General features: G+C 36.8%; 1 protein-coding gene across 1 annotated transcript in view; it reads left to right on the top strand.

Annotated features, from left to right (window-relative positions):
- Positions 1 to 15,793, top strand: part of LOC127943256 (low-density lipoprotein receptor-related protein 1B) — a 208,603-nt gene that overhangs the window by 36,052 nt on the left and 156,758 nt on the right. Inside the window, exon 3 of the mRNA XM_052539581.1 lies at positions 3,019 to 3,156. Coding sequence (XP_052395541.1) covers positions 3,019 to 3,156 — 138 coding nt within the window. The remainder of the gene's footprint in view (positions 1 to 3,018; positions 3,157 to 15,793) is intronic.

The following is a 15,793-nucleotide window of genomic DNA, read 5'->3' as shown; positions in this document are numbered from 1 at the left end:
ACATATATAATTTTTAAAAACATTTTTATTGTATTTTTTTATTTGTAATTTATTTAGTGTTTTTGTTTGTTTGTTTATTTTATTAGAATTTTATTTGTTTTTCTATTTTTTGTGTATGCAATATTAATGTAAAACAACATATATCATTTAATTCAGTCAGTTAGTTAATGTACTGTGTGGGGGCCCCGACTGTAGCAGGCATGCATGTAGCACGGAAACAAAAATCCTTATTTTTGGCGTTTTTGGAGCGTCTGTGCCTTTACACTGTTGGTTTCAAAGGAATTCCTTCATAATTAGTTTCTAAGTGAGACCCTTCCTCTAATATGCTGTCGTGCTGGAGGGCGGCCGTGGTTGAAGCCATCAGAGTGAAACTAAAACAACAGAAAATGCTGCATTAATGAGGTTACATCACCCTCGATATCTTCCAGGTTCCATCTTGACTTCTGCTGCCTAGATACTTTTGAACCTCTCTGGAGATCCGGAGGCCCTGAGAGGAAGAGCGAGAGACTCTGAGAAGATATTTTTAAACAATTCTCCTATTTGTTGAATTACATATTCTCTTTTTCCCGGGATTATGAAAGTGGAGCAGAGGTCTGCTGGGAAAAGACTTGGGGGGGAAACCTGTGTATACACTTCCTTCCTCCAAAAAAAAAAAAAAAAAATGTAATCGTTTACAAGGAAATTGAAAGTTAAGAGGCAGATGTACTGTAGGCCAAGACTTTCGGGGATCTTATCGGAGCTGGATGAAGATCAATATTGCAGTTTTGGCAGTGGTCTCTGCTCCTCCGTGACACCCCAGAAATGTCAAGCAATCCACAATCGGTGCTTCACAAGAGACAGCTGGCGGCATGCTAAATTCTTGTGTGCTTAAGAGACATATTTAGGAGGAACTGAGCTGGAAGCTGAATATTAAAACAGCTTTGCTCATCACATTTATACACAGCACCCCTATGAATCGAGTTAATGGGGATGAGGCTCGGTTTTTATGTCTTTTATTTGTATTTATGCTACGTAGAGAGGGAATACAGGAACATGGAGGGTTTTTTAGAAGGTATTTGTTTTGTTCATCTGTCTTGTTTAAGTAGGTTCATGCCATCTTTGCTTGGTTTTGCTGTTACTTCTATTTTTTTTGAGTAAGTGATGTTGAATATAACAAGTGTACTTTCTGTCAAGCAGTTGTATTGTATTTTATTAGCTAAATTAATTGTTCAAGTCAAGTCACCCTTAGTTATATAGCGCTTTTAAATACATTGTGTCAAAGCAACTGAACAACATTCATTAGGAAAACAGTGTGTCAATAATGCAAAATTAAGGAACCGAAACTGCATCGGTGACAGAATGGAGAAAAAAACCTTGGGAGAAACCAGGCTCAGTTAAGGGGCCAGTTCTCCTCTGACCCGACGAAACCAGTAGTTCAATTCCAGGCTGCAGCAAAGTCAGATTGTGCAGAAGAATCATCTGTTTCCTGTGGTCTTGTCCTGGTGGTCGTCTGAGACAAGGTTTTTACAGGGGATCTGTATCTGGGGCTCTAGTTGTCCTGGTCTCCACTGTCTTTCAGGCATGTAGAGGTCCTTTCTTGGTACCGATCCACCATCTGGTCTGGATCCGTACTGGATCCGTGTGACTGCAGTGATCTTCTGATCTGGATACAGACTGGATATGGTGGCTACAGTGACCTCGGAATAAGAGAGAAACAGACTAATATTAGCGTAGATGCCAATTCCAGTTTATCTAATTAATGCAGCCTAAAAATCCTTTAACGTATTTGGATATTAAAAGCATATTAGTATGTTATGTGTTAGCTAGGTTAAAGAGATGGGTCTTTAATCTAGATTTAAACTGCAAGAGTGTACTACTACTAATTGGTATTTTAATCGTATTTTTAATGCATTATATTTGGGTGCTTTTCTGGCCTCTGAAAACTTGAGATCAGGGGAGTGAGGTTTACTCACACAGCTCATACCAGCTGGCCTTTATTACACTTAGCCCCAACGAAACTCACTCCAGTCAGGGTCACGGCACCAATGTAACCCCTCTGGTTCTACTCCCCCTGTTCTTTCACAGAGCAAATTCAGACTGGTGTTTTCAGCATTGGATGAAGGCACTTTAACAATGATACTAAAGACTGCAGCCTCTAGTGTCAGTCGCTAGTGGACCTCTTGAGGTCAGGGGAGTGAGGTTTACCCGCACAGCTGGCTTCCATTACATACGGTTCACTGGAAGGTTCTTCGGGGAAACAAAATGGTTCTTATATGGCATCACTATAAAAACTCACTTCTTTTAGATTTTTTAATTGTTATTCACAGAAACATAAACTAAGTAATTTAAGAACTGTTGTTCTATTGCTTCACCACACTCAAAAATAAAGGCTCTTTATTGGCATTAATGGTTCCAGGAAGAACTTTTAACATCCATAGAATCTATATGGAATTATAATTGAAAAGTTGCTGCCAACAGTACTGCTGTCATTAACATCACGCCAAGCATTCTAAAATCTTTCTGATCTGATTTTGAATCCTCTAAAACATTTATACGTTTATAGCGGACTTCAGATGTGGCTGGAATATAGATCTCCCAGCGTAGTACTATGACACTTTATTTTAAGATTTTTACATTGTCATCTGACAGTAGCTTTGTAACAAGCTGAGGCTAGTGTGTTAACAAAGGCAAGACAAAATTTAATTCCAAAATGTTTTTACCTTCACACATCATTACCACCTCACACAATATTAAAGCCCACATATTTGCTACATAATCTACTGGAAATTTGATCACAGCGAATGACAATTTATATTTTTTAATAAAAAATACTTATGATAAATGTTTTAACATATATGAAAACTAGTTTTCTGGTTGTCTAATAAAGTTCACATTATGTATTATAAATACTGTTGGCTTTTTGACTAACTACTTGGTTCCTCTTTTGTGAGTTGTTTAGGAGTGTCTGCCTAATGCATAAATGTAGTTTGAAGAAGTCATATTTTTCAAGATTTCATTACAATTGCTTCTCTTCTCCAGGCTTGCGGCAGGTAAAGGCGAGATGTCCCGTCAATCACCTCAAGTGCCTCGGCACCCACAAGTGTGTTCATTTAAGTAAATTCTGCAATGGAGTACGAGACTGCGAGGACGGCTATGATGAGGGTGTGCATTGCCGCGGTAAGTTCACAATGAATTTAGAGCATACACTATTTTTCAAAGTTTGGGGTCAGTAAATTTTCTACCATTTTTAAAGAAATTAGTATGTTTATTCAGCAAGGATTCATTGAATTCAGAGTTGACATAAACAGTCATTTTATTTCAAATTCAGCTGAAAACATCACGATGGACTATCGACATCTATAGCTGCAGGTCAAGACTTTAGCCTTCAAAGTGCTTTTCTCATCTTAATGGAAAAAGTGCCCATTATTTCCTTGTTTTAAGAGTGTTTGACGGAATTAAACCCACAACAAATCTGCATTTGTTTGAAGTCAGTTCCATGCAAGATAAGCACAGTCGGCTTAATGTAATAATGGGTTTCTGCTAAAAGGCAATTACTGTTTCTCCACATGATAAAGTGAGGATTGCGTTTTGTGACATTGTGAACAAGAAAGGTGGTTTATATGGAAACCGCAGCCTAGTTTACATCTAAAACGTTGATGTATTGCAGCCAAGCATGTTTAACTGTTGAGATGCATGAGCTACATCGTTCATGTCTAAAGAAAGTGTGTATTTAGTTATGGCCGTAATAAATGAACATATGGAGGTATTCATCATCCTCACCTTGAGTTGAACCACTCGTAAGATGTTCGCACGCATACGCCAGGCTTTTTAAAGCAACTGAGGACCACTCTTGGAGGGGAAACTTACGCATTTACATTTTATGTTCCATTTTAATCTTAGTCTCGGTCCGGTTTCAAAGAAAATAAAACTGGGTGGCTTGTAAAGGGAGGCATGGAAGTAAGCGCTCCTTTAAGGAGAATACTCGGGCGGCTTTGTTCCACTGCAGATTGGTTTCAGATTGCTCTCTGCACACCTGTCATAACTGAGCTTTCATAATTTACATTATCAGTCCACAGAGCAGATTTCAACTTTCACTCCTGGAGGTATTCGAATCTGGGACAGATAGAGAGAAAAGAGAGAGAAACATTTTTATGAGAATTGTCATATGAGCCATTTTTTTTTGTTCATAAAAGTTAAGACAAAATAGTCTTCTAGGTTCAATATAGCTTGAAACTAGCATTGACCTCATTTACATTCTTAATAAATGTCTGTAGTCTTATTGTACATGACACTGCAGTGCATAATTTCTTTTTTTAAGGTTACAGTGAGGCAAAAGCAAACTTTTAAGCATTTAAAAACAGATATGTGATTCTTGTTATTTTATAAAAGTTTGTGTATTATTTGTGATGTTAAGCTGTTTAAGTCTTTTAAGGTCTTATGGCATTGCTATAGAATTTTTTTTTATAAAATTGGATATACATTTTGGATATAATTTCTCCACAAAATCTCCGCTTCTGTACGATGGGAACCTTTTCATAGTACCAGTACTAATTGTGGAACTTCCAACTTTTTGGTGTTTTCGCACCACCAGAACTGGGTGCGATTTTAGTACCGGATTGGCTTTTTCGAGAACCAAATTAGCTCCTACTCTGGAGCAGGGTCTAACCAGCACAACTGGCACTACCCATGACGTGAGTAGACATTGAATGGCCAAACGCTTACGAAAACACCCTCACTCGCCATGACTTAAAACGCTGTGTAAACATACTGTAAACATTGCCAACTTATTGGAGATTCTTATTCCTTCTTTCCGTTATTTCAATCGCTTTACTTATACGTCGACATTCCAATAATCCTTCATCCTTCTTTTGTTAACGTTGTATTTCTTTGTTTTCGTTGTTGAACGCCATGCACAAATGACGTTGCTGTCGATCGGCTTACGTCACTTCCTAGTACACATTGTTGGTTCGAATGCAACCCCTTGAACTGTACTAGGAAATAGTTTGTGCAAAATCACCCCAGTACTTTAGTACTGTACATCTAGTTCTGGAACTAAAATGGTGCAAAAGGCCCTTATTGGTTAATAAGGAACTAAATTTTTTTCCCATACCTCCCCAAGAACTAGAACTGCTGTAAACAGGTTTATAATTAATAGTATATTAAATTATAATATAGTATAAATATAATTAAATAGTTGTCCGTATGAAAACTAATCATGGTTTTACTACAAATAAAACGAAAAATATTTTTTTTTGGATATTATAGTGAAACCATGGTAACAACAAAATAACCATGGTTTTGCTATACTAACCATAGTTTAACCATTGCATTTGTAGTAAAAATTTGGCTATACAAATCGGTAATACGTCAAAAGAGCCCACCCTCTTGTATCTATTGCTTCTTTTACTCCAAAATGCATTTTTATTTGCAATAATCTTCTTTGGAGATCTTGACAGCTATAACATTGTTGGTTTCGCTTAGAAATATCACATTGCAGACATTAATGTGTATATAACTGTGTTCAGCCCAATTGAAATGTGGGCTGCTGTGTCAATAAACCTGAGTAAACAGTCTTGCAGGTATCTGACATCGACGTAAGAGCCTAACTTACGGATAAAGTGTTTTTAGATCCTCTTTTATTTGGTTCAGAGGAAAAAAAAAAAAGTAAAAAAACCTAGCGGGAAGCATTGAGACCACTGCCTTTGGACTGTGTGTTATTTTGAAACTCTTTCTTGGCTATTTTTCTTGGTTGTGTGGGGATTTGTTTTGTCATTGAGGAATGGAGCTTGCCTTCAGGTGACCACAGCTATTCACTAGAGACTAAAGCATAGAGAATAAAGAGATTTCGGCTGTGTGTGTGAGTGTGTGTTTCAGTACGATCGCTTATCTTCACGTTTCCCCACAGTTTTGGTCCTTCTCACACAGATTATATTTAGATCATTGGGGCCTGATAAGGACATTATATCTTGTTTTTTTTTATTATTCAGATGGTGTCTGCCGGTGTCAGACTAACTAACTGTAAATGTGTGAAACTTAACAAATGAGAAATGAAATGAATAACTTAACAAAAATGGCATAGAGTGGTGGAGAAGATAACAGAATTGAAACACAAAGAGAGTCACATGTTTAATTAACTTTCCTGAAAACACACACTGGAAAGAACATGATGACGTGCGCATCTCATGGCGAAGATTTTCTTGATCCGTCACATTTATTCTCGTTTGTTTCACATTAGAAGAGCAGTAGAGTTTGGTGTACAAAATCCCCCCCACATACACAGGCCCGTCGCAACAAGGCAGGCAAACCAAGCAATTGCTTGGGGCCCCGAGCTGACCTGGGGCCCCAAGACAACGACTGGTTAAGAATAAAATGCAACGACACTGTTTGAGCGCCCCTTTGATCGTCAATGCAGTAACATGTAATGACACTGTTATCGGGATCCCCCTCAAGGGGGACCCTCTCAGTTATTGCTGACAGCAGCAGGCCAACCAAGTCAAGTGATCTCTGCTTTTTTTTTTTTTTTTTTCGAACGGAAGGAATATGGTTACTTTAATATGTTTTTTTTTTTAACGGGATAAGGAAAACACAGATCAGAAATCGCAGACTGCAAGGAGTCAGCAGTGTTCTGATTTGAGGGCTCAGGCAAACATAAAGAGAACGTCGTGGCGTGTTTAGATTGCAAGAATCGTGGAATCCAGTCATAAAAACGGAATTTACAGTTTAACGCAGAATGACACGTAATTTGCCAAATTTTGAATGAATGAATTAAAAATAGGTCATTGCACTTACATCAAACCATGATACGGACTAATATCTGTAAATATTAAGCAGGAACAGTCTGTTTAAATATGAATCCTGCATGTTCTGCGTTTCTCTGTTAATGAAAGGAGCAGAAGCGCGTCTTCCTTGAAGACGCACTGAAGCGCGCAGTGACGCTCGCGGTGATTTCAGTCTCGCGTCTGATGTCTCACTAAATAAGAATGTGAACACATGAACAACATCTACAGAACTGCTCTTAACAAAAACTTTAGTTTGCTTAATTTTCAATAATTAAAAGATTCCCTCAAACGGCCCTGCACATACACACACAAACATCACAACACATCACACAATAGAAAAAGACTAATCATAGATTGCTAACCGTTAGCATTCCCATTCAGTATGTGTTGCTATCATAATATCCTGTTCTAGAAAATGAAAAATAAAATTTATGGTATGGTTAAGAAAAAGACTAATCACATCCTGAAGAAGGCCAATTGTTAGCATTTTCATTCAGTACCTGTTCAAAAACATAGCTTGTTGTCATAATATTTTCTTATAGCTTATACTTTTTTTTGGACAGTTATAAACTACAGTAGTAGGCTAAGCTCTTAGCTTACTATCTAAAGGTTTACCACACTTTTGAGCTAGCACTTGCTAGTACTGCATTTAAGAAAAAGACCAATCGTATCCTAAAAAAAGCTGTTAGCTTGCTATCTGAAGGTTAAGCACACTTTTGAGCCCACGATGCATCAATTGCTAGTACTGCACTTAAGAAAAAGACCAATCCACCTGAAAAAAAGTTAACTGTTAACATTCTCATTCAGTTCTTGTTGTCATGTTCTTGTTCCAGCCAATCAAAAGTGATTTTTAACAAGTTTGCACTAGGCTAAGCTGTTAGCTTGCTATCTGAAGGTTAATTAGGCTACACTTCCTTCAGCCCCACGACATACACACTATGCTTAGTGATCCTGATGAAATCTAACGTCTAATCAAATGTATAAAGGTTAATCACACTTCTGTGCCTCCCTTGACTCCACAACATATTACACACTACTACACCACTAGACCAATTCAGGATTTTTATTCAGTATCTGTTAAAAAACAAAGCTTATGGTCATGATATCTTGTTCTTGTCAATAAAAAAAAATGGTTAGCAATATGCTAGGTTAGCTAAGCTAGTTGTATAAGATTTAAGCTTGCTATCTGACACTAACAACACAAAGAAAGGTGGACTGTTTGGGAAATTGTTGCTTCTGTGAATTAGTGTGGGCTAACTGGACCATGCTAACTATCCAAACGTTGACATGTTGCCCTGAGCTTCACTTATACGTGCATTTGTATGACGATGTTGCACCATGGATTTTTCCTTTATATAAAATCACATCGCAGGCAAAAGGTCTTGTTGAATTTACAGAGCAATCATTTAGTCATCTGTGTCTAGAGATTGAGGTTGCACATTACCGCTGGGCGTTCTGCCCTCTGGGTTTGAGAAGCTGCCTTATTTCACACATCCACATTTATAGCACAAAGGAAATGCTAAAGCTCATAAACTTTATATCTTTATGTGACAGGAAGGACTATAACCTTGAAAATGTGCTGAGTGTCCCCCCCTGTACTTTTTCTTCCCTTTCCTCTTGCTCTCTACAGCTTGCTCTCCACGGTCTTTAACAGTTCCCTTAAAAAAAAAAAAAAAAAGTTTTTGAGATTAAAATGAGTCTGCTTTCAAACAAACATTGCATACAATTTTTTGTACAGTTTTGTAGTATGCTACATTGTATGCATATGGTTCTGAATATATATTTAATAATTAAATAATAATTAAAAAATAATTAAAATTAGCCTAAAACATATTGTTCATATGTAGGATATATAGGATATTTTTTTTTTTATTGTTGTATTTTTATTTATTGATTTAGTAATTTACTTACTTAATTACAATCAAGGCTTAATCCCAGCCAGAGGAAGTCCCTTTTTATATTCAGTTTATATGCAAGATGATAACTGGACACGGATTTAAAGTGCAACATAATTGCAATGCAAAACAGGTGCATGACACAATGTAGCCTATTACACATCGTTTCACATGGTATTTTTGCTCAGTATACATTTAGCAGTATTGTAGAATGGGGCAAAAGCCTAAACCGAAACTGCTCAAAAAAAAAAAAAAAAAAAAAAACTAAATAAAAAAACGGTAGAACAGACCGTTTCTCTTTGATCTCCCGGGGAAAGAAAGTGATAGAGTGTTCCCTAGCTTGTGGTCTGTTAACATAGTAATAGCGTTGGCTGGTGTTGGTCTTGTATACAGTATGCATGTTTCTGGAAGCTCACAAGTAGCCCGCCTCAGCCGTTTATTGTCCACGTCTGTCAGTTTCTTCTACTGAATGTTTATCAAAGTCTACAAATGATAAAACAAACCTCAGAACATGTGACAGTTTTGACAACCTTTGATGCCTGAAATCGGAGTTTGTACTTCATTTCCGATGGAAAACGGGGTCTTGAGTGAGAACCCTTGCTGTGTGCTGTTGTGACGGCCAAGACTGCAATCAGGAATCTTGGCGAAACTCAGCGTAGAACGACTGACTAGCTTACAATTGCCACTTGAATTTCTTGACAAATCCACTACAGAAAGACATGGGAAGTTGTTTGTACGGGCAGGTGTTTTTAGTAATTCACATGCTTCATAGCAGTTTTGTCAGGGACAAATGCTACTTTCCATTCAAATCAAAGTCAATATTTTCAATTTGAAAAAGTGTGATATATGCATTTGTTAGAAAAATTTCTTCGTGCATCGTCTTCCAAATTTGAAGGAATGGAACATCTTTGTGGTCCGAGATGTCAAGCAATATCCCACACATAACTTTAGATGGAACAAATAAGACAATAAATGACCGAAATCTCAGCTATTTTTGGGGCCTCGTAAAAAAAAATAAAAAATAAAAAAATAAATGTAAATAGTTTGTAAAAGTTATTCTTACATAAATTGTAGTGTTCAAGTTAATGTGTCAGTAAGAATGATTTTATGAATAATTTGACCAGATGTTCTAAAATTTCAAGAATAGTGACAGTTTTCATGACTTAGCATTCTTGTTTGTACTCGCAAACTTGTCTTTCTGCTTCACCGCAAGAACACTGTACAGCCTTGGACATCTTTTTCTCTTTTTGTTGCTCTCAGTTACATTTCGGAACTAGCATTCTTAGTTCTTCAGGAGCGATGAATTTGCCACGAATGTCCTGCTGGGTTTTGTTCTGCACCAAAACAGTCAAAAGCACTGGAACGCATGACCATGGTCACTCTGAAGGTAATGCTTTATGTCTCCTGAGCATTCATAGATTGGCACATTCTGCATACTACAGGCGCTAGGCGGGACCCGTCTTTGTGTCGCACTTCTGAACGTCCCTGTGGTAATAACACACTAGCCTCACTTTCCCCATCTGCATTGTCAGTCCGTAATGAATATATGGAATTGAATAAAGTTGCCCACACAGCAAGGCGACTAAAAAACCCTGAAACACACAAGGCAACTGCAAACAAAAGAGTCTACACCTTACAATGGCTTTTATATAATGGCAACTCACACAGTAAACAAAGCTTTGGGATAACAAGAACACCGTCAGATGCTGAAAAGGTACATTTATCTTGGAAACAACAGTTTTTCTTTGTTCCTTTTAAAGCCTGTTGTGGGACATAATTACTCTACTTATGCTTGTGCCTGATTAGGTTAAACGTCAAGAGCTTTTTATGCACAGAATAACTTAAACTACTAAATAATGATTCGTAAACAACTGATATCATCCATCTGTGTAAGATATTGTTTTCTCATTATCTTGAAAAAAACAAAAGCTGTTTTCATGAGGCTTATAACTAATTTTCTGGAGATTTCACCATAACAAAATTTGTATTTGCAATATTTCAATATATATATATATATATATATATATATATATATATATATATATATATATATATATATATATATATATATATATATATATATATATATATTTATCTCAACTTAAGAAAATGCTTTCTTATGATTGACATACCAGTTTTCAGACTTGTAATTTTGTCATAAAAGTTGTTTTTTGCTATTTGATTTTGTTGTGATTTTATCATTGCAATACAAGATTCACATTTTTTTTTAAATAAAATGTAAAAAAATAAAACTTAATTTTATTTTCTTGAAGCTGTTTTTTTTAAAGATCCATAAATTTGTTATGGTGAGAACACAAGAAAATTGTGTTCACAAGATTTTTTTCTTTCTTTTGATATCAACTCATTTTCTTGATATTTCAACTTTTTCTCATTCTCTAGACATGACATAAAAGCTGTTTTCCTAACATCTACGAAACTTTCTTTTGATCTTGACATAGCAAATGTTTTTTGTGATCTCGACTTAATTTTCTCATCTCATATAAACGTTTTATTATCATCTCAACTTATCTTATTTTCTCATGATGTAGACATAACAAACATTGTTTTGCACAAGAGAAAACAACAGTCTTTAGAACCCAACTTTAAAGTTAATTTTGTGTCAAGATCTAATACAGATAATAACACAGATATGTTGCGTAGTTTGCAAGTAGATTCACTAATAAACACAAATATTGTCGTCATTGTTTTAGCAGTTCTTAATATTAATTGTACAGAATTACTTCTTTAATTCCTTTGTATTTAATGGCTTAGCAATTACATTTTTGACAGTAATTACAGAGGAATTTGACAGTCATCAACTAACATCTACAAATGTTAGAATTCATCAAATAAATTCAACTTTTATTTATCCAGTGAGTCTGCTAATGTTCGCTCGAGTGCTGAAAATGCAGGCATATTACAGTATGATGGGAGCAGCTGAGGGTTAAGTGATTTGCCATGGGGCAAAACTGCTGTGGTCACAGGAAGGGCAGTTTCATGTGCCAAGTTGATGTCCTTTGGTATCTTGACTAGGATTTAGACAAAACTTTGAGTGGAGAGCCTTTACGGCCACATCAATCTAGTTAAATATAGATTTAGTCGTTGAGCACATGTAGTTGAACAAACCTGTTCTTTTGTGCTGGTTTATCTGGAATTTATCTGAATCTTCCTCCAGTGCTGGCAGTCGATTCTGAAGTGTTGATGAAGGGGCAAAATAAACCAGCTCTGTTTCACAGTTACACATCAGATCACAGTTACACATCCACCTCCTTTCGGGTTTTCTAGTTAGAGGTGCAGGTGTTTGTGAAGTTATGCAATATTACTTTTTGATGTAACTGTGAAAACATACCATGCATTTTTCATTTCAGTTTTCACACAATTCCCAGTTTTAGTAGTTCTTGGCCTGAAAAAGGATGAAAGCCCTTCTCATAGAGACTTCTCTGGACCTGGGCTACCAAGCAACCACCTAGAATACAATAGCGACCACATAGCAACATGCTAAAAACTTGAACGTGCTAGCATCATGTCACTAAGTTTCTCATCTTTTCCTTTGCTTTGGAAACTCAACTTCCCTTCTAGTTTCATCTTCTCTGTTCCAACAAACCATGTTTTCACTCATTTTTGGCTAGCAAACAACCCCATAGGACACCTTAGTAAAACTGAATAGCAACATGCAAAGATTTTCTTAAAACATGCTAGCATTTCCCATGTACACACTGTAAAGTTTCAGGAGTGACAACTGCATTTTTAAATACAGGAGTAAATCCCATAATTATCATTTCATGTGTGTACAAACTGAACTTACTCTCGAAAATGCAATGATTGAGACTATGGTAGCTAAAGTAACATTCTGGTATCTTGTGTGTTTAATATCATGCATAAAGTAATATTACAGTGACCAAAGTCTCATTTGTTGAGCGATTTTAACTAAACCACCGACAACAGAGCTATTGCTTTTGGTTTATGTTTGGGAGGCTACTTCGCAGAGCATGCTCTTTAAGGGTTGCCATGTCCACTTATTATAAGCTACACTTATTGTGTGTCTTTGGGCTTGTTGTTAGAGCTCGGTTCATAAAGTGATATAGTTTATGAAATTAATAAGGTAGGCAGGTGCAGGTTGCTATATTTTGGTATGTGGCTTATTTGCAAGCTAACACATTTGAATTGGAGTTGATTATGGAGTTATTATTTTCTCTAGGAAGACCTGGCAACACTTAGGCCAAACATGCTTGTGATTTCTTGCACCGCACATACATAACACACAACTCTGATGCACACTAAGTAAATTTAATTGTAGAATGCAATTGTCGCTCCTGTAAATTACTAAACTGTGTATGTACAGAACATGATTAAGCACTAAAAGGTGAATTGACAACCAAATTTAGCAGCAGTATGTATGGGGCATTGGCATTTAATTTTGTGCATTTTCTTTATTGCTTTAGAAAGTTAACTTCCCTTCTGCTCCCAGCATCCATCCTCTCTGGTCTAACACACCGGTCTAACACACCTTGTTTTTACTCAGCTGTCGTCTATTTTTAAACATTGCCAGGTAGATTCGGACCCCCCGGTCACCTGCTCTGATCGCACAAACAGAAAAATATACAAGCACATGCTCGTTCTGCTGCAGTGATGGCCTAGCTGTCTGAGCCCTGGGGACGGTGGCCGCTCTAATGATGGAGACTGAGGGGAAGACCTGCTGTGCGTGAATAATAGACCTGTCCGGACATATGCCGTGTTCTCTGGACTGGTGACTCCTGCTGGGCAGGGGGTGGGGCTTACTATGCAGCTTTTTGATTGGTCTGTTTAGACAGCTGAGGAAGATACTAAAGCTGATGTTAAAGGTTTGCTGTTAAGTATGCAATCTAACTATAATTTGATGTCCAAGAACAAATATTGGTTTCATAAATGTTTTTCGCTCCTTTTCGGTGTTGCTCTCTATTTGATTGACATGCATGTGCATATTCCTTCTAATTACTCCACCCATTTTAATTAGTTTGATTTTATTTTATAGAAAACGTTGCAGTCTCTTGTGTTTTGAGTTGCTTTTTTCCCCCCGTTTTCTTTTCTTTTCAGAAAATACTGCAGGACTTTATTGACCATTAAAAAGGACAAGATCTTCAACATGTTGTAAACCAGTCCAACTTTGAATTTCCGTTTAAATTTGAATAATATTTGTGAGCCATTTCATTCGATCTGTTGAATGTGTCAAGCTTAGATGTAGTCCGAAAAAAACTTGGCTGTGGCATTTAAGTCTATAGATTTTCAAGGACCTAGTCTTCAATTTTTAATGTGGTACGGGACTCCCGAGAGTGATTGATTGTTCACAGCAGCTAAAGTTCAAGCTCTTTGGGTTGGGGTAGAGAAATAGATCTACAGGCATTTACCATAACGCCCCTGTCAGACTCAGCACCCTTCCTGGACCACTGCCGTTAGCACTACATCACCCAGCGAGTGTCAGAGGAAGTAGGGCTCCTCACTGAGAGAAAATCACCTTGAGGGAGAGCTCTGGAGTTCACAGGAGATAAATCCCATTGTGCGGGGGGGCTGACTCGCAGTGAGAGTCCACCCGTAATGGCCTCCTTGTTGCTGAGAAGAGATTAGTTTGAATCCGGTTGGCAGAAAGTGTCCTACACTAGCTGCACACATTCAACTTCACTCGCAGTGTACAGTAAACAATGATTTTGACCTATTTTTGAAGCTACTTTTGAAGTTTTGGGTTCTTAGCATGAGCTTTAATTTCTCCAAAAAGTAATTCTCATCTGATAATCAACTCTCCCACTTGCTGTTTGGAATCGGAGAGGCCTTTTCTTGGATCAATGCTTGTAATCTTTACACTCATTTCAATGGTGCAACATTAAAAGTTGGTTATCTTTGTAAATATATGGATTTTTCCTTATGTTTCTGTGAAGTTTCAGTTTTTCTTGCCTAATGGACAAATACTGGCATTTAAGATTGTATTGGGTTATCAAAAGGTCTTTTAGAAATAAGTCGAAATCTGTGGGGTTAGATAAGTGTCAAAAACATTGGATGCAAAATAAAAAACTCAATTGTGTTTTGTTAGCAGTTTTCTTTGCTTCCTTTTTCGCCGATCAAAATTTACGATTGCAATAACTGCTTTTCTTTTTCACTGCCAATGGCTTTATTCACACTTTTTGTTGTCATTAGTTTAATCAGTTTAATTTCTGAGTTTTTATGTCATTTATTTGTGCCATTTTGGCATGCTTTTGCAACATTAAACTATTAGTTAGGCCAGCCTCCTCCTTGACAAAATATTCCACCATACTTCCACCATCTAATGCATATGAAGGTCATTATTCATTTTCAGTTCATGTGTTTTTTTTCTTCTTTTTTTTCTGTCTTGGTTCGCTCTTAGTGTAAAAAATGTTTTGTCAAATGTCTAAATGATGAAAAGAAGTAAAGTGAAGGGTTAGTCATAAAGAGCAAGTTCACCCCACATTTTTTTGCTCGCCCTCTTGTTGTTCAAATATGATGTTTTTTTGTTTTTTTTTTTCTTATGTGGAAAACAAAATATATTATCACTGCTCTTGTTGCTCCCAGATCTTATGTGAAAGAATAAAACTACAGATTTTAGTCGCTCAGGCTCCCCATCTACATAAATAAAAAAAGAAATCTTTATAGCCGAGATTATGAAATATTTCAAGAACTGTTAGTCACTTCCCATTGCTAGTCCCACATATAAATAGTTAAACATCTTTCAGCTTAAGTGGACACGCATTCCCTGTAATAGATAAAAAGCCATTATATTTCACTTTCAGTTAAACTCAAATTGTAAAACGCTTTGCATTACCCTTAAATGCTGTGATACATTTTTAAAGAAGTACTTAATTTAAAACTGTCTAACTTTGCCATTCTAAACGCATGCCTCGGGTGGGTCGATTAATTTATCATTGCAAAACTTATTATTAATGTGGACTCCGTTGCAAATGCACGCTAAAAATCTCTCTCTCGCTCACGATTAGACATTTCAAGTGGCCAAACATTCGGCATTTTTTTTTTTTTCTCACTTTCCAGTATTGTCACGCACTTAAAACCATCACAAATGGTGAAAAAAGGAAGGTGACCTCTTAGCCACACCCCCAGATGAATAAAAACATTAAATATGGGCTATGGCTATTTGTA

Source organism: Carassius gibelio, chromosome A22 (genome assembly GCF_023724105.1).
Source record: "Carassius gibelio isolate Cgi1373 ecotype wild population from Czech Republic chromosome A22, carGib1.2-hapl.c, whole genome shotgun sequence".
Taxonomy (NCBI): Eukaryota; Metazoa; Chordata; class Actinopteri; order Cypriniformes; family Cyprinidae; genus Carassius; species Carassius gibelio.
Note: the sequence above shows the minus strand (reverse complement) of the source record. Positions and strands in the feature narration are given on the sequence as shown.